Source organism: Rhinichthys klamathensis, unplaced genomic scaffold (genome assembly GCF_029890125.1).
Source record: "Rhinichthys klamathensis goyatoka isolate OS25496 unplaced genomic scaffold, OSU_Roscu_1.1 h1tg000036l_1, whole genome shotgun sequence".
Lineage (NCBI taxonomy): Eukaryota > Metazoa > Chordata > Actinopteri > Cypriniformes > Leuciscidae > Rhinichthys > Rhinichthys klamathensis.
Genome location: NW_026606584.1, coordinates 3,350,917 through 3,371,236, shown reverse-complemented (window position 1 = coordinate 3,371,236; position 20,320 = coordinate 3,350,917). Strand labels below are relative to the sequence as shown.

Genomic DNA, 20,320 nt, shown 5'->3' with positions numbered 1-20,320 from the left:
ACAGTCCACATGTGACCTCCCTCTCTTAGTTTTTCATCCAGCCGCAACACTGTTTCTGGTGATACTGGGGAACCCCCTCCCCCTCCACGGGGGCCCAGGGCTCAGCAGGCCTTGATCCAACCAGATATGCAGACATGCAGGAGAGAGAAGACTCTCTCACAAAGAACCCAGGACAATCTCAGGAGTTTGGAACCAGGACTCCAACAAACAACGACTCCAATCACCCACTCTTCTGACTTTCTCACTTCTCCTGGGTGCTCGGCGTGGCCTCAACAGGGCCCAGGGCGCCAGGCCTTGACCAAACCAGCCATCCACTCATGGAGAAAGATAACTTTCAAACAACTTCCACTTGCCACTGCTGGAACCCTCAACGATTTCAATTTTCCACAACTTCAAGAATTGTTCCCACTACAAATGCAAGTATTCAATTCAATGAAATGTGAAAATGAAATGCTGTTGGTTCTTCTCATAGTTAGATGGATCTTATCCATCGTTACATCATTCCATCTCTCACTCCTTTTTCCTACACATGTATTTATGTATTTATGTATGTTTGTTTAGTTATTCATGTTTATGATTTAGTTAATAAAACTTGTGCACTTTATGTATTTGGTTCTGATTCACTGCTTGCAAACAAAGTCTCTTTTATGATCGTGCTCTTGCTACATGCTCAAAGCGCTGTACATGCATAATTATTCTTCTGTACGCATTGTTCAACTGATAGAGTTAACAGTGCCATGGGAGGATGCGGTAGATGAGGCATGTGAGAGGAAGAAACGGCGGTATGCTCATCTGGCCACTGAAGCAGAACAGCGAGGATGGAGAGTCCAGGTTTATCCAGTGGAAGTGGGTTGTCGAGGTTTTGTGGCACATTCTACAATCCGGTTCCTCAGAGACGTTGGATTCAGTGGCCAAGAGTTGCGTCGCACAGTAAAGAACTTATCTGAAGCAGCAGAAAGGAGCAGCAACTGGCTGTGGTTGAGACGGAAAGATTCTAGCTGGCTGTGTACAGGCCGCCACGCTACGGTTTCGTAGAATTCTTGAAAAACTTGAAGACTCTGTTGGTTTATTTGTATAGGTTGTATAGTATTTACAGTCATTACGTTCCTGTGTATATTGCGCGAATGACGGGTAGTTGGGCAGATATTGTGTTTTGTGGTAGGTGGTATGCCATACGGAACCGTTGCCACTGAAACTGCATTAACGCACCAGTGGGGCTCGACAGCCTTAGTCAAACGGGTTGGCGCGTATGGTTGGGTTGCGGAGAGATTGTGAGATTGTGGTTAGGTCTCAGCAGCAGGAGGGATGTAGAGGTCAGTAAGCTGGGCTGAGTTGAGTGGGGGACGGAGGGGGGTGACTGTGGGACGCCAGAGTCACTGTCGAGCCCTCTTGAGGTGTCGTGGACTAGTCGACGAAACACTGAGGACGGAAGGTGCCCACTTGAAGACCCTAGAGATGTCCCCTACTCGGCTCAATCCAGACCGTTGTCGTGCTGGTCCACTAGGGAGACCACACTATAGTTGCAGCCGCCGTGTGTGCTGACGCGCCAAGTACACTGCAGCCGTTAACTCCGGACAGAAGGGGAGTCACACCACCATATGGAAAGAAGCGTAAATGGATGGAGAAGCATAGTTTACTGTAAAGCTATGTCTTAGTGTTGCTTATCTTGGCGAAAGCCGAGTACAAATCAGCATGAAGTTTTAACATCTACTCTCATGTAATGGAAATCATGAAGATCTGGATACGTCCAGTGACTGCGGTGAATAGTGCTGCTGGCAACAAGGGAAAGACCTTGTGACAGCCTGGAGAGACAGCTGACAGGAGGAAAGAGACCCCAATGGGGCTGGTAAGGGTTAGCTACCCTTGTCGGCAGTATCCAGCTCCGTGTTTACAGGATGCTGGAGACACCCGCCCAAGGCTTCTGAGAAATTAAAGAGAAAAATACCCCTAGAGTCTGCGAGAGCGGGGGCGGAAGATGACTCAATGGTGGACAACATGGTTAACGACTTAGGAATGGAAACGGATATGAGTATGGAGAGTAAGACTAGTTCAAGATCTGCAGTTAGTAAAGTCATTGAACTCCAAGTTTGTGTCTGTGGCTGGAGCAAGGCGACAATGGTCAGGGGTTTGAAGGTTCATCAAGGGAAATGAAATGCTTGAGGGAGAATGGACAAGGGCCTCGCATTGATCAGTACTTCTTACGAAGTCAGTCAAGTCAGTCGAATGAAATCCAGCGACAGGAAGCAAACCACAGCTCGCAGGATATCAGCACCCCTGTCATAGAGGAGGGCTTGCACAGTTAGTGATGAACATATTCATACTTGTGAACCCGGTCAGACTAACCAGCATAAGAGAGAAAAGAACCTCAACGGGCATAGGCCTGGAGTTAGATGGCCAAGAGCTTGTGAGAAAACTGCATGGGACACGGTAAACACAGATCTATGCTTTGCATTGGAAAGATTAACTGGTACAGTTGAAAAGAAGCTGGATAAATTTGGGGACATCATTTACGCATTTGGAAGTGAGAGGTTTGGTGTGGAAAAAAGGAAGGAAAAAGTACAAACAACTCCTGGAATGTCTAGACGGCAGCAGAAAATTGAAGGGTTAGTTAGAGAAAGGAGACAGCTGAGATAGCAATGGAAAAGAGCAGAACAAAGTCAGAAGGAGGGACTCAATCTCTTACAAAGGGCCATAAAAGATAAGCTGGCAACATTACGCAGAGCTGAGCGCCTACGGAAACGCTACAAAAAGAAGGAACGTGCGAGGGCTAATTTCTATAAAGACCCATTCAAATTCGTAAAGAAGTTATTCACCAGGGAGAAGAATGGCACTTTAAAAGCATCTAGGGTTGAGCTAGAGAGATATTTGGAGGAAACGCATACAGATGCAAAAAGGCATGAGCCTATGTCAATTCCATCAGACATACCACCTTTCAACCCACCAGAATACCAAATGGAGGTCTGTGCACCTAAGTGGAAAGAGGTAGAGCAGGCTGTGAGAAAGGCAAGGGCTTCATCATCTCCATGGCCTAAAGGAGTTCCGTACAGAGTGTACAAGAGTACTTCAGGAGTTCTGCGAATTCTGTGGAAATTGATAAAAGTGGCATGGGAAAAACAGGTTGTACCTAGAGCATGGCGCAGAGCAGGTGGAGTCTTTATACCTAAAGAAAAAGATGCTACAAGCATCAGTCAGTTTCGTCCTATTTCACTATTAAACGTCGAAGGTAAGATTTTCTTCAGCATTATTGCCCAGAGATTGTCCACCTACCTATTAAAGAATGGCTTCATTGACACTTCAGTTCAAAAAGCGGGCATTCCAGGGGTCTCAGGATGCTTAGAACACATCAATGTTATCTGGCAACGAATTCAGTCAGCTAAAAAGGAGAGGAAGGAGCTCCATGTGACATTCCTGGATTTGGCTAATGCATATGGTTCAGTGCCACATGAGCTTCTTTGGGCAGCATTTGATTTTTTCAGAGTACCAATGTCAATAACAAATTTAGTGAAAGCCTATTTTGGAGATTTGCAATTTAGTTTCTCAACTCCAAAATTCAGCACTGCATGGCATTGCTTAGAGGTTGGAATAATGGCAGGATGCACCATTTCTCCACTGGCTTTTACCATGGCAATGGAAGCAATCATTAGGGCATTAAGATGGGTAGTAGGAGGAGAGCGCTTGGCTTCTGGGATGCGACTACCACCAATCAGAGCATACATGGATGACATGACAACCATGACTACAATAGTAGCCTACACTAATCGGTTATTGGGGAAGTTAACAGATAATATTGAATGGGCACGAATGCAATTTAAGCCCTCTAAATCAAGGAGCATCTCGATAGTTAAAGGAAAGGTAGTAGATAAAACATTCTTCATTAATGGTGAGGCAATACCAACAGTTTCTGAGAAGCCAGTGAAGAGTCTTGGGAGATGGTACGATGGGGATCTAAAGGACACAGTTCGGGTGGGAGAAGTTAGACGACAAGCAGTGGAAGGGTTGAAGAGCATAAACAGCTGTGCTCTACCAGGCAAACTAAAACTCTGGTGCTTTCAGTTTGGTCTACTGCCGAGGTTGCTGTGGCCACTGACTGTGTACGAGGTTTCTTTGACAACAGTGGATAAGCTGGAAGCGTTAATAAGTTCATACATCAGGAAATGGTTGGGAGTTCCACGCTGCCTCAGCAGAGTGGGACTTTATAGTAAAGGAATATTGCAGCTGCCAGTCTCTGCTTTAACCGAGGAGTTTAAGTGTGCCAAGGTCAGACTGGAAATGACATTAGTAGAGTCACGCGACAAATGTGTAAGGGAGGCAGCCCCTGTGTTAAAAACTGGTAGAAAGTGGTCAGCAAAGAAATCTGTAGTAGAGGCAAAGGCTGACCTTCAAATTGGGGAGGCAAATTGGGTGGGACAGGTACAGCATGGAAGAGGGGGTTTTGGGCTCAGTTTAGCTCCTCCTAAATGGCACAAGGCAGGCCCAGCTCAAAGGAGGAAGCTGGTAGTCAACGAGGTGTGAAAGCAGGAGGAGAGGATGAGGTGTATAAAGGCCATTTCCCAGGCCAAGCAGGGAGAGTGGATGAGATGGGAGAGTGTGGAACAACGCAAGATGGGCTGGCAAGACCTTTGGTCAATGGAAGAGAGTAGGATCAGTTTTCTTATTAGGTCAACATATGATGTTCTCCCATCACCGCAGAACCTAAACCTCTGGGTAGGAGAGGATCCCTCTTGTCCTTTGTGTTCATCACCTGCCACATTAAGGCAAATTTTGACAGGATGTAAGGTGGCTCTTAGCCAAGGTCGGTTTACTTGGCGCCATGACCAAGTACTGCGATATTTGGCTTTAGCATTGGAAGGCAAGCGTAGTATTCCCAATAAGTTGCCGCCTGTTCTAGCAAAACATTACATGCAGAAGACAATATTCCTCCGCCCAGGCGAGCACCCACCAAGAAAAGGTGTTAACACCAATTCTCGCCCAGGACAACTGGAAGCTGCATTTCGTAGAATTCTTGAAAACTTGAAGAGTCTGTTGGTTTATTTGTATAGGTTGTATAGTATTTACAGTCATTACGTTCCTGTGTATATTGCGCGAATGACGGGTGGTTGGGCAGATAATGTGTTTTGCGGTAGGTGGTATGCCATACGGAACCGTTGCCACTGAAACTGCATTAACGCACCAGTGGGGCTCGACAGCCTTAGTCAAACGGGTTGGCGCGTATGGTTGGGTTGCGGAGAGATTGTGAGATTGTGGTTAGGTCTCAGCAGCAGGAGGGATGTAGAGGTCAGTAAGCTGGGCTGGGTTGAGTGGGGGACGGAGGGGGGTGACTCTGGGATGCCAGAGTCACTGTCGAGCCCTCTTGAGGTGTCATGGGCTAGTTGACGAAACACTGAGGACGGAAGGTGCCCACTTGAAGACCCTAGAGATGTCCCCTACTCGGCTCAATCCAGACGGTTGTCGTGCTGGTCCACTAGGGAGACCACACTGTAGTTGCAGCCGTCGTGTGTGCTGACGCGCCAAGTACACTGCAGCCGTTAACGCCGGACGGAAGGGGAGTCACACCACCATATGGAAAGAAGCGTAAATGGATGGAGAAGCATAGTTTACTGTAAAGCTACGTCTTAGTGTTGCTTATCTTGGCGAAAGCCGAGTACAAATCAGCATTAAGTTTTAACATCTACTCTCGTGTAATCTGTGGCCATGGAAGATACCCTTTTCTTAGAATAAATTAATAATCAAAAGAGTTCGTTGGACGAACTGATTAATTGATTGTAATATTAATTTAGCCATGTCAAGTTAATCCAATTAACTGACCCAAATGTTCATAATTAATCATAACTCATAAATCAAAGATATTATTGATTATTAATATTTCCTATAGCTAAGTTCCTTACATTTCATTGGCCTTATACGCAGTGGTATTACGCAACAAGGAAGTGTGTATACCATATACCATTGTTTTCAGCGGAATCTGAGGAAGACCGCAAAAAAGACCGCACCTCTCTATCATTAATAGTTTTTAAGATAATTACACATTTGTAAAAGTATGCCATTTTGGGCAGTACCGCCCAATCCGTCCCGAGAGGGTTAACTAAGAATTTCAACAATAAACAAGTAACTTACTTGCATCCACTTCCATCTCAATTAACTCCTTGTAGAGTCCGAAATGTTCTGAATGGTACTGGTGTGATTTTCAGTAATAAATGACAAAAAAGAAAATTTTCATTTTTGAAATTCTCTAGTTTATTGTACATTTATTGTACATGTTTCACTCATACTTCCTTTATAAACACATTACATACTAGCTTAGGGTCTTCTGAATCCATAGATACTACGGCTGTCAGTTTAATGCGTTATTAACGACGTTAACGCAAACCCATTTTAACGGCGTTAATTTTTTTATCGCACGATTAACGGTCTTTTTGGCCTAGCAAACTTTGTCGTTTTTTTCCACATGCTTTTGCAACAGGACGCGGCATGCGCGGCGCTGCGCTATGAAACCCATTAATTTCAATGGCTTGCGCCGCGCGAGGACGTTTTGTTGCTTCGTCGACCAAAGCGCAAGTGGATCTAGCTAGACCGGAAACAACAGGCACGCCGCACACACTTGTTTAGGCTTGCGAGCCGGCCAAATAGTTGGTTAACGTTACGTTTTGAGTGGATGACGAGCGCGAGACGCCGAAATGGATGCCAATAAGATTCTGAATTGAAAGTTTACTTTTAAAAAGTTGCCAAATGGTTCCATTGACAAGACCAAAGTGATCTGTGTGTTTTGTCATTGTGAACTGAGCTATCATCATCGCAGCACGTCCAGTCTGAAATACCACTTGATGGCCAAGCACACACACAGCTGATGCGAATTCTCCGCCCCCTCGTCAATATCAGGACCTCGTCAGTATTTCTTTCACCCTTTTATTGATGGACAGTTACATTGTGTGAGAGATTATTTGCTCCAAGTGAGAATGTTAGTGTGAAATTGAACACAGTATATGCCAATGTTGTTTTCAATAAAAAACATTTGCACAAAGCAAGCCGATCCACTTTTCCATGTTGATAAGAGCATTAAAATGAGAAAAAATAATGGGACAAAAAGAAATCAAGAGACATTTAGAATAGATAAAAATGTGCGAGTTAACTATGACATTAATGCGATTAATCGCGATTTAATATTTTAATCGTTTGACAGCACTAATAGATACCAAACACATGGTGTTCCATCTCCATTACATATGGTTTATAAGCCCAAATGTAAAAATAGAGAAAACGGACCAAAAAGGGCTTAGTCCCCAGAGGGTTAAAAACACGTTTCACTTTGTATTTCACCTCCACTGCAGACTTTGAGCCATATCTGGATTTTGTAGCATTTCATGGAGTCTCTCCACACTCTGCCACAAGTCTATGAAAAAATGATTGTGTATCAGTCTGTTTGTTTATTGTAAAACCAAATCATGTCCTCATAAACCATGAGTAAACACACACAAATGTTGTAAGTTATAACTCGCGCATGACATGGTGTTCTAAAAACACTGCGCTCAAGTTCAAATAATTTCTACTTTTAAAAAAATTCCCGCCTCATTCGGCATCAAACTACACTTCCCACATATACACCTTTAAAGAAAAAAAAATACGACGACATAAAGTGAAAATTAGTCATTTACAAAAACCGCTAAGCAAATATAAGTTATACAGTTCCAATACACACCACATAGAGACGTCCTGCTGTAGTGGTTGCTGCTGCTGCTCGTCTTCAATTTCAGCCTCGGGATCTGATTCGGGATCAAAAATGTATGGCTGAATCTGATTGTTAGCCATGGTTTGTTTTGGGATGTCACAGCTTCCAGACGTTCTCAACGCAAAAGCTTCGCGCGCTCGTGATTATTTAGCTCCGCCCACACGGCACGCCTCCACCCACTCGTTTTTTTTCAGGAAAGACTCGGTACAGCCTATCTTTCTTTTATAAATATAATAAAACTAAAGACTTTTTGGAGATATGAAGGATGCAATACTACTCTATAGGTACTCAAGATTAACATGAGATTGACTGAAACTGAGTGTTTCACCCCCCCCTTTAATGTTTGTGAGGTTCTGCACATTTACATGTTTGCAGGTGCAGATCTTGTTTAAAAATAAAGCTTAGTTTGTTAGATTTTGCTGTGTCTTAAAATCATTTGTTTTGCCTTTTTATGAGGTTACTAAAGGTTAGTTAGTGGTTTTGTTCTCATTAGATCAATATCCTTTTTAATATTTAATGATTTAATGATTCAACTAATGAGGGTGTTCCATGCTAGTAGCTAGGCGAGCATTATAATGTGAGTTACAAAGTTTGCACGTTTGTCTCTGAAGTAAAGGCTGGACTACAATAGAGCAGATGGTGAACAGTGTTTTCTGTGGGACATGGTAAGTCCCTTTGGGGTGGACTTTGGGCTTTTTCAGTTTGTAAACCTATAACATGCACAAAAAAGATATATAACACAATAAAGGAAAGGGAAAAAGCCAAAAAGCATAATATGTTTTCACTTTAAGTAAAAATCGATCAACCTTTGCCGTTTTAACCTATAAAAACAAATGCCGAAGAACATCGCAACTTTTTAGAAAAGCGGCCGCAACATCAGGCATTTTAGGCCGCAACAATCACAAAAAAAGCCCGCGAAATCCTGGAGGGACTGCTTAGTGGTTCGTCCTTCAGTGTGGGTGAAACCAACCCCAGCTTCCCCCCTCACGATTATGCAATTGCAGCCTCCAATACCATAACAGCAAGTGCTTTGGTTTTTCTTTTGGCAAGAAGGCTGTTTCAAACAGCGCTGACCTGCAGGCAAAGCTAACGAACCCACCTATCGTGGCCTTCAAGACATGAGAAGAAGGCCTTAAGAAGATTTCCCATCTTCGATCCTCTTGTCCAGAATCCGTCCCTGTGAGAGAAACTCAACAGTTTGTTCCATTGAGTAATCTTCCCCAGTAAGTTCCAGGGAGTCCTCTTCCCCAGTCCATTCCCATGATTGAAATTCCTGAGTTCATTCCTACCCTAATGGCTAGTTTCCACTGAGCGTTACGGTACAGTACAGTACAGTACGGTTCGGGTCTGTAAACCATGATCCGGCTAGCGTTTCCACCGCCTACAGTACCCTTACTTGATAGGCGTGGTGTTTGCCGGAAAGAAGCGATCGACGTCATTTTCGCGCGAAGAAGAAAGCGACATAGTAAACAACTATTGATGACATACTGCAGATCTTGTTCTTGCTTCTCGGCATGTTTGTCACAAGAAACAAGCGCCAGCATTAGGCGTTTCTCAATACCAAGTAGCCTACGCAAAGTCCGACTCAGGAGAATGACTCCCGAGGACGCGAGTCCAGTAATTCTCCTAATGGAACAGCGCGTTCTTGAAAGCGCCACTCAGCTCGCTCTGCTACTCCGGTTATCTCTGTATGTACATTTTAGGCAACAATAAAACGAAATATGTTATAAAAAAAACACTATTCTTCTTTTCGATTTTATTTAAATACATTTTAAACATTATAAGCACACAAATGTGGTTCAGGCAACGCATATCCTATTGATTATATTCACTGCATCTATGTAGCCTATATTTATAACATAACTAAATATAAAACAAAAGCCTCTTTTCGTTTAAATTTAAAAATATTAAACATATTCCAGGCAATATGTGCATTGGTACAAATGTTGCAATAAACAACATTACAGATGGTCTTGTAATAAAATAAAAAATTACAAAACTGAACCCTATCTCTTTTTGTTAAATTTCAGTTTTATCAATAATAGCCATTATAAAAGTATAAGTAAAAGGTACAAAAAGCTATACAGTAAAGCTTTAATAACATAAAGCAAACAATTCAGTCAAATATACAAATTCAGCGCTCAAATATATGAAACTTCACTTAGCCTGTTAGGTCTATACAAGACGAATTATATCTCATGTTTAACCACTACAGAGACGTCAGAGTCAGCGGCAAACATCAGAACGACTAGCCGAGGAAAGGCTGTTCCAGGCGGGGTACTTGAGCGCCGAGCACCCGGTGATTGCTTGGAATGGATCTCAGTCAAATTATCATAAATCTATAAATAAACCACAGATTTGAGCTTTAAAAAACTACATTCTCGCCTGAAAAACTCTTAAAACTACATTTCGTGACACAATAACAGTAGTATTATATTTCAACTGTATATTAAAAAATGTCGCTTCTAATGCCCTTGTAGCACGCGCAAGTGACGATACTCTGTCAACCAATCAACGTTCTGCAGTGAGTCTAGCTCCACCTTTTAGTATCGTACCACTGTGCTAGGTACCCCAACGGAAGGGTACCCAAAAAGTGGTACGGTACGGTTCGGCTTTTTGGTACCATTCACAACTTTAGACAGTGGAAACGCAAATAATTGCGTACCGTACCGAACTGTACCGTACCGTACCGCTCAGTGGAAACGAGCCATAAGACTCAGTCTAGAGTCCGCTCCAGTCACCATGAACCAGCAAGCTCAGGATTTAACTACAGTCCACTTTCATCTAATTCTCCTCACGCAGGAACTTGGAACTTGCCCCTCAGACCCATTATTCTGACAAAGAATTGATTTCCTGATTTCATTCCTGATTGAATGAACAGTTAAAAGACAAAATCTCTATTTCGGCTTATGATCATCAAGGGAGATTTATTGACTATGTTCACTTTACGTTTTCCGTTAATGGAACTTCTGAGTCCAGTGGCTATGAAAGCCCCTGAGTTCAATAATGAATTCACTCTCTCAGAATGCTCTCCCGAGTCCACTCCAGAATGCTCTTCCGAATTTGTTCCAGTGAGAGAAATTCCAGAATCTCGTCCCGTCATGGCGGCCGTTCCAGTGAGAGATATTCCAGAATCTTGTCCCATCATGGCCGCCATTCCAGAGTCCTCAGCTTAGATGGCCGCCACACCTGAACCCTTAGCCAAGATGGCTGCCATGCCTGAGCCCGAGTTTTCAACCAAGATGGCCGCCGCAGCGCCTGAGTCTACGGCCAAGATGATCGCCACCACGCCTGAGACACCAGTTCCTGTCCACAGTCTAGAGATGGCTCCAGTCCCTATCCAGAATCCAGAGATGACTCCAGTCCCTGTCCAGAGTCCAGAGATGACGCCAGTCCCTGTCCATAGTCCAGAGATGACTCCAGCCACTGTCCGGAGACCAGTGAAGGCTCCAGCCCGTGTCCGGACCATAGCTGCCGAGCCTGACTTCCTTGGCAAGGCCAGGAAGGCCGACCAGCCATGGGGCCCCTGAGCTACCTGCACCACCATGGTCCCCTCAGCTATCTGCTCTGCCATGGTCCCCTGAGCTACCTGCACCACCAGGGCTTCCTGAGCTACCTGCACCGCCATGCCTTCCTGAGTTGCCGGCGCCTCCCTGGGTTGCCGGTGCCATCCTGGAGGTATCCCAAATTAGCTGCCTGCCACCTGCCACATTTCCAGAACCCTCCCACCCTTGATGGCGCTTTACAGAAGGGGGAAGTAATGTCCCTCCTGCTCACCACCTGCACACACTCCTCAATCACCTGCAAACCATCACCCTCATTATCACTCATCAGCACTCCCTATATCAGCAGTCACCATCCTCACCACAGTTCTCTGGTTTTGTCGTTACTACCCCACGCCAGCCTGACCACTTACCTGTTCTACTCGCCTGGTATACTTACAAGTGATCGCTATCTTCAGTCTTCATCCTCCGGTTCCAGTGTATACATGGATACATGGTCATACCCACCGTTAACTTTGGTATTTTTCCAAGGTGTATAATAAAAGTTGTGAAATAATAACAACGCTCGTCAATGTCAAAATGACTGAGATAGCCAATTCAATTAAAGGGGGTAGGCATTTACCATTACTGTTTATCGAAGCCAAGAGTGAATTCACCACACTTTAGAATTAACGGTCAAAAAGTGAGATGCAAGATGTAGCTAAACATTTAATATTTGACAATTGTGTAATATTTGACAAGAGGCAACTTCCCTCTACTTCTGTAAAGATAATCGTTGTCGGGATAATTCCGGTTCACGTGGCTACGCCGAAGCGATAAAATTCTGTATTATAAATTTTAAGGCCAGGCAAGTAGTTTGTTGAGGGTTGGTTTTAGGTTTCTACCTAAATTACCTATAGAATGAACTCTTAAAATGCATGTGCACGCTATCAGAGTTCTCACAGGTTCGCGTTTTTAAAGTTTGCGTAGAGAGAACTTAAAGAGTTTTCTGTTAAAACAGTGCCGTGTTAGCGGCCCCTAAGTTAATAACTAGGGATGCACCGAATCCAGGATTTTTTTCCACCGAACCGAACCCTAGGCTTGCACTGCGCGTAGTGCAAGCCTAGGGTTCGGTTCGGTGGAAAAAAATTCTGAGGTTCGGCAGAAACCGAACCCCGTTAAAAAGCCCAATATTCGGCCGAATCCGAATCCGAATCCTGGATTCGGTGCATCCCTAGTTATTAACTTAGGGGCCGCTAACACGGCACTGTTTTAACAGAAAACTCTTTAAGTTCTCTCTACGCAAACTTTAAAAACGCGAACCTGTGAGAACTCTGATAGCGTGCACATGCATTTTAAGACGTCGAAGTCACCGATCAGTGAATGACATCAAAGTACCGCGTGAACGAATAGAGAGCAGACGGCTCCATATGCTTTTGAATTGCTCTCGCGGTACTTTGATGTCATAAACTGATCTGTCTGTGCAGCGCCGGTTCAAGTCGAACAAGCCTGTAGTGTAACGCGTTGTGTCAGGAAGAAAAATAGGGATAGCTCACAGCTAAAGTTATTGCAGAGGCCAGACAGACTCACGGAGACGATAGGCATCTCACAACTCGCACTTTATTCCACAATCGAACTTGTGTAACTGTCTGTCACACGTTCTACGTTCCACAGCGTTACTTAACAAAATAAGGTAAAAATGAGCATCAAACAGAAATAACCCGCATACATGGGCATGTGTTCGAGGCGCACGGCACAAACAATACGGACTGCAGACAGTTCAACAGGAGCGCGCAGTTCTTAAAGGGGCCACACCTTATTTCCAGTCGTTACAGTAGGTGCACCGTTCGAATGCAGTAGTCTGTGAGAAAGTGAAAATGGAACTCGTGAGCAGAAAAAGTGTTGTTTGGCAGTACTTTCAGTGAAAAGAAGGCAATTCAAGTCGAGCTACGTGTTCAATTTGCAATGCCGATTTGTCTCATGGTGGCAAGGACTCTAAACAATAGGCTACACAACATCGCCGCTGTTAAAATGCATAATGTTTTTTTTTTTTTTTTACAGTTATAAAAGTAAAAGTAGTGTTTATTATTTACAGTAATAAAATAAAATGAAAAATCCACTTTGTTTACTTCATTAATGTGTTTACTGTGTTAATGGACTGAGGATGAGAGTAGGATTCGGTATTCGGTTTCGGATTCGGCAGAATCTTAACCAGTGGATTCGGTATTCGGCCGAACCCCACAAATCTGGATTCGGTGCATCCCTATTAATAACTAATGATCGTTGCGACGGAAGTGAATCAATCAAAACTAACTTTAACTGGAAAATAACTTTATTCAGGAGCTGCCATAAAGCCAAAACAATCTGTTACTTTAATTTCCTATTATCACTGTAAAGCCACTCTGGAACAATCTGCATTGTTAAAAGCGCTATATAAATGAAGATGACTTGACTTGACTTAATGATAGAAATGTTAATGTCTAAAAGCAAACAACTCAACCTGAGCCGTTTTCTGGATATTAGGCATACAATTACCCTAATAACAAATGTGTTCATATTATGAATTAATGTAATAAACTTGGTTACACTTCCCTGATAGCCTTTCACTAAATTCACTTATGATCAAACTTGAACATGGACAAGAACATGGTAAAACATGTGGCTTTGACAATGTGTTTATACTACTAGTTAGAACAGTCATAGTCTATTATATACAAATATTTGCAAATAGATCAGATGCAATACTTTCTAGCACATATTAGTCTCCTTACTTTAATTTTCTCTTTTTGACAAGAAAACCCCAAGTGTCTGCAACTTTTATATAAGCTATGGATATGTCCATGGCTGATCTGTGCTCAAAATTTAAAGAGATATAATTCATACTAATTCATAAGAGTTATCATTTACTTATTGAAATTGTCATTCGTTCAAAACACACATGTTATTTGTGAAATGTGATTTTTTCAAGACCATGCGTTTACTTTTTTCCCCACTGAAAAGCCATTGTCATCCAATCTTTGCCCTCCAGTGGCCTATACCATGAATCCGGTTTAGGTGGCTAGCCAGGTATTTTTCAGTTTAGTTTGCGCCAACCCTGGGTTTTAGGCACCATGAAAGTGGTTAGACTTTTAGCAATGTTCATCGCCATAGTAACTTGCCCTCCAAGGCTAACCTGGTCCAGGGCAGGTTTTGTTCCAGGTAAGAGGTTGCAAACCGAACTTGGACCAATCAGCTGTGAGCAAAGTGACACATGTCTGATGCGATAAAGTCACTCCACCTGTTTCTACTCCAAATTAAATTAAAGGTCACACAGATGTCTTAAAATGCACATGTAGATCAATAGAACCCCCAAGTAGAATGGAGGGTTTAAGAAATACAGAAAGCTTGCTCAGTTTTTGGACCTCTGTATTTCTAAAACCGTCCATATGGCCATGCTTGTAAATATCAACAATGGGCAATTGCAGTTGGATGCTTGGAGCTATGTGGATTGAAAATATGTACCTTCATATGTGGGTATGTGAGCACCACAAGATGAGCACAGGCATTGATATCATTGTCCTTAATGAATGACAGATCGACTCCTCCCACTCGCTCCAGCCCACTGAAGTCTGGACTCCTCTGCCAATCCTCTGTGTCCTCCTCCTTCACACTCTCCCTAAGGCATGCCTGCTCCCTTCACACACACAAATACACATATATTGAAGAGATATTTAAACAAATATTGTGTATAAGGAATAATTGACACTGGGCCGTTTAAATCTAAGAAAAATAATGCTCACTAGAGGTGGTAATGCAGCCACAAAGCGAAGCGAGCTGTGCTTTATTTCTTTTTTTAAAAATCTAATACCTTAGAACATGGCTATTAAATTAGCTTAATTCGAGGGCCGGATTATTAAATCGAAAAGTTGAGAAGGGCCGGTGGGTTTAGCTTATTTATTGAAACATTATTTATTACTTATTGAAACATAACAGTATCAATAAATAAGCTAAAGTAAACCTAAAAAAAGTATTGTATTTACTTGGAAATGTGGTACCCAACAGTATGCAGATTTATAAGACCATAATAAATAGCTTATTTACAGCTATGTACAAATATATGAATTATACAAGATCATAGCTATTGGTAAGAATTATTTTATTTATAATTATTTTAGGCTTAAATGAAAATATTCTGACAGTGAGACTTTGTAACTACAGGTAAAACCATGCATGGCTACTCGTTCACTACCACTGTATAAAAAATGCCTAAACACAGTTAAAACTATACAATGAATTATATATTCCTACCCACCTAATAAACCTAATGCAATATAAATGACTATAACATAGTATTCAATATAAATATTCCACATTTCTGCATAAAACCATGGTAAATTACTACAGTACATTCATGGTAAATGTTTGTAAGGGTGGTGATTAGGGGATTTAAAGTCTTCTAACTTTGTTCATGGCACAATGTTTCTGCTGTTTTCCTCATCAGTCGTGTTGGGAATGTTGAGGCTGTTGCATCCGATTTTAACTTCTTTAAAGACACCACTTTAACCACTTTTTAAAGTGACAGACTTCTAACTGTGTGCTTAATGCAAATGAGTTCCACAAGGGGAAAGAAGGGTGGGCCACACTGTGTGTGTCCTGTCATGCCAGCAGCCAATCGCAGCACTGGAATGGAGAAGCACCAAATTGCAAGCTCCTCCTTATCGGAAAGGGATAAAGATGAGTTTCCTCCAAGGATGAGACAGACACAGATCAACCACATTCTGAGCAACAGAGTAAATATTATTGCAAACATTAGAGTAAATATATAATAGGTAATATAGCTGATGCTAGTTAATAACAAACAATAATTCATTTATTTGTTTGATGCATTATAAGGTTCTTCACCTTTCAAACAACAGTTTATCTTTCCATAAGATAACGTAACTCTTCCATAGCCAAACTCAATTTAATCACTTGTATTTTATGCATCTTATGCACTTTATTCCTTTATCATGGTATTCATTTAGTAGTTGTGTTAGTTATGTTTGTTTATCTTTTGTTAATAAAATGTATTTTATTACACTTGTGGCTTCCTTGTGCTGATAATACAGAAGAGGCTCTACAAGTTAGCAATCTCACCAATCTTTCAGATAAATCAGGTGACAAACTCCCTCCACTTTACATTAATTCTAAATGATTGAACCGCCTCCTGATGGGAGTATTCTCATACTGCCAAGGTAAAAGCCCTTGACTAGTGCCCTGTGCTAAGAGAGGGGGGAGGTGGTCATCTGATGTACTCATAACCGCACCTTAAGTGACAAGTAATCCAAAAATCACAACGTCATCGGTGACGCGAGTACCAATCACTACATTACTTAGCGTCCTTGGATGGGCGAAAGTAAAATAACTTCAGTCCTAACACCGGAGCATGAGCTCTTAAATCTCCGCCCTCTTCTTGAAAGGGGGCCGGGAGCACCATCTCATTTGCATTTAAAGGAACACACACAAAAACTGTGTGTTTTTGCTCACCCCCCAAAAGTGCCCATTTTAACATGCTATAAAAAATTATCTATGTGGTATTTTGAGCTAAAAACTTCACATACACACTCTGGGGATATCAAAAACTTATTTTACATCTTGCAAAAAGGGGCATAATAGGTCCCCTTTAAAATAAGGTCACTTTATTTCATACATGCATAAGATATCTTGATGTAGATGAGCATTATTTTAGCCTATCATGTTTAATGTTAATGGATTCAAAACACAATATGTCATAGTTCAACATTATACAATTTTAATTTATATTAATAAATGTATTAATATAATGTTTAAAATATATTAAATGTGAAACCAAGTTGTGTTTAAAAAAAAATTCAGAAATTTAACCTTACATTGAAGTAAAAGAATTGAAAGTGGGGGGTAGGGGGAAAATCACATGAAATGATTTTCTCCAAAATACATTGGCCACAATTATTGCCACCCCTAAAATTTTTTATGAGTAAAATATCTCCCATTTAAGTTATATTAAGTATATTCCCATTAATTTTTTTTTAGCACACCAGGGTGACTAGGAACATTGTCTAGCAATGACTTCTTGTTTCACAAGAGTATAAATATGAGGAAACACAAAGGCCAAATTCACTCAATCATCCATCACAATGAGTAAAACCAAATAATATTGTTCTGATGTGCAGCAAAAGATTGTTGAGCTTCACAAAATAGAAAGTGGCTGTAAGAAAATAGCTAAAGCATTTAAAATTCCAATTTCCACCATCAGGGCAATAATTAAGAAGTTCCAATCAACTAAAGATTTTACGAATCTGCCTGGAAGAGGACGTGTGTCTATATTGTCTTAATGCACGGTGAGGAGGAAATCAGAGGAAGAAATGTAGAAATAAATAAATGTATAAATAAATAAATAAATGTGGAAATAAATAAATGTAGACATAAATACATATATAGGGTCGTCCCGCGTGACGTCACGCCATTTGGAGCAGCCATCTTGACGGTATAGAAAATGCTAAACCGCCGGTGATAATACAGCTCGTCGCAAAATATTCCTATCATTTTCAAATACCAAAAGCTGATCTTGTATTTTATTTAACACTTCTTTAAATCGTTAGAAACACAGGTTGAGACAACAGTCTCAATGACAGTTTATCATACTACAGTGACAGTGTCACTGCATGGTAGCCTAGTTAACGTTACAAGTATAAAAAAAGTATTATTTCGTTTTTCTTGGATCAAACTAGATTCAACAAATTCATTTAAGATACACTTAATCTTGTTGGTGATTTTGTTTTGTGTTTTTCCCTGTAAACTCAGTTTAAAAATTATTACAGGTAAGTTACTATAATTTGGTGATAAAAATACATTGACCAACCTTTGCGGTGATGATTTAAAAATCCTTCCCCGCTGACGAGTTGCTGACCCATCCGGACTCGTTATATCGATAGCTTTTGTATGCTTTTAATGAAGTGTAGCGTGATGGGAAGTGAATAAGGTAGCTGTAGCTGAATAGGGGATTATCACGCTTCCGGGTTTCATGGGCGGGATTTGTCAACTTTGTGCATGTCCACTTCCGACGCAGTTCAACAATGGCTGAAACGAAGGCTAGATGTCACTGCTCTGTTCCACTTTGTAAATCTAACCAACAACGCTAACCCTACTTAAGTTCTCATGGATTCCCGACTGAATTGAGTATAAGGAAGAAGTGGCTTAAAGCGGTTCGCCGGGATTAAGGTCCAAACTTTAAAATAAAACAAGGTAGCACGTTTGTTTGTAGCCGGCACTTTAGTGAATCAGACTAATTTACCAGGGATGCCGTATAAATAAACTTAGTGTAGTCCGTCATCAGTTCGCCAGAGTGATCGGTGATTCAACGGAAGTGGCAGTGCACAAAGATCACTGAATGCGGAAGTACTACGTATCAGCGTGATATTCCCCTATGATGGGTCATTCATGAACGATCCGTTCATTGCGTCTGTCACGTGACAAATGAACAAAAGACTCGGAAGGTAAATTAATTATTTATGTTCCCTGTAAATTATTTTTGACTGCATTATAATGATTTCTTTATTCAGAATATGATCAAGATTGCATAGGTGGATGTGTTCGGGGAATTTGGCGGTTAGAAGTATAACGTTTAAAGCCACTTGACTTGAATGAACGAAATGACTCGAAAAAAGATTCGTTCATTTTGATGAACGACTTTGAACAGGAGAGTCAGTAAAATGATCCGAATTTCCCATCACCTCAATGTCAGGAAGTTTTTCCTACACATTTAATGCCTGTAAAAAGAACTTGTGGTGCTTCATGGATCTATGATTCCTAATTCCTTTATCTTCCTCTTGTATATTTAATTTTGTGATGCTAATAATAAGTGCGATGACATGACGTGAAGAGTAAGCTGACGGCCGCTGCGCTAGATAGTGGGGGAAAAAAATCGATTCTGTTCAGTATGGAGATATTTTGCGCACGCAAATACGTATTGCAATATTTAGGCTAATTATACTAATAATTATTTTATTAGTATAATAATATACTAATAATATATTATTACACCATATTATACACGCAATATCAATACTGTAGCGCAAAGTATTGCAATATTTAGGCTAATTATAAAATGATTATACTAATAATTATATTATTAGTATAATAATATACAAATAATTATATCATTAGTATAATAATATACTAATAATATATATTACCCACGGCTATTGCCACTGAGTAGCTGACGGATGTATTCCGTCAAAATGGCTGACGCGCGGCTAGGGGTCACGTGACTGGGAGATCCCTATACATAAATAAGGAACTAAAAGTATAAATACTAATTTATTAATATTAATAATTATTTATTATTTTAGGGTTTTTTACATTTCTTTGTAGGCTATATTTATGTATTTTAGTTTTTTTTACATTTCTTAGTATATTTATGTATTATGTATGTATTTATTTATATATTATTATGTTAGCTTTGGCATTCCATACAGACTTACCTGTGAAAGGTTATTCCCAGATATCTGCTTTGGATTGTGCCACCGTTTTTTTGTTTTTTTGTTTTTTAAAACAAACTAGGCATCTTTTCTTTGGTCCACTAATGAAAGTTATCAAGTGGCAGGGTCCGATACATGGCGGCGTCTATGTATGTCTAGTTATCAAGTGGCAGGGTCCGATACGTCGGCGGCGGTGTGTAGGGGAGCGCGAGGCACAACGTAATGCAGGGCTAGTTGTAACACACTTGTTTTAAATACTTCCACACATGCCAGCATGACAAAACTTGGTGTATTTACTAGTTGCCATTTCAACATAGAGAAAAAAATGCGCCAAAATTCAGAAATCTTTGTAAAATATCACTGAACATTTATTTAATCATAGCAAAAGTACATTTCTTACTTAAGTTAATTTTTCATCTCTATTTTTTGTGTTTATTTAAAATTAGACAAATCTGATATTATTTTAATCTTCAATCTGTTGTTTAACAGTTGATATAGTTCTTTAATACTTCGCTAACTAGCAGAAGACACTAGCAGGGTTTTAACCCCAGTTGTGCAGTTGGGGCATGTTGTAACACTGCGTTACAATGTGCCCCTATTAGAAATATGCTATTATATTCTATACTTTTATTAATTCT

The 20,320-nt window shown here is 41.0% G+C and overlaps 1 protein-coding gene across 1 annotated transcript in view; it reads right to left on the bottom strand.

Moving 5' to 3' along the window:
* LOC130081152 (endonuclease V-like) overlaps positions 1 to 16,482 on the bottom strand; it is a 426,892-nt gene extending 410,410 nt beyond the window's left edge. Inside the window, exons 1-2 of the mRNA XM_056246111.1 lie at positions 16,412 to 16,482; positions 14,707 to 14,878 (exon numbers count right to left, since the gene is read on the bottom strand). Coding sequence (XP_056102086.1) covers positions 14,707 to 14,878; positions 16,412 to 16,482 — 243 coding nt within the window. The remainder of the gene's footprint in view (positions 1 to 14,706; positions 14,879 to 16,411) is intronic.
* Between the last annotated feature and the right edge of the window lie 3,838 nt (positions 16,483 to 20,320).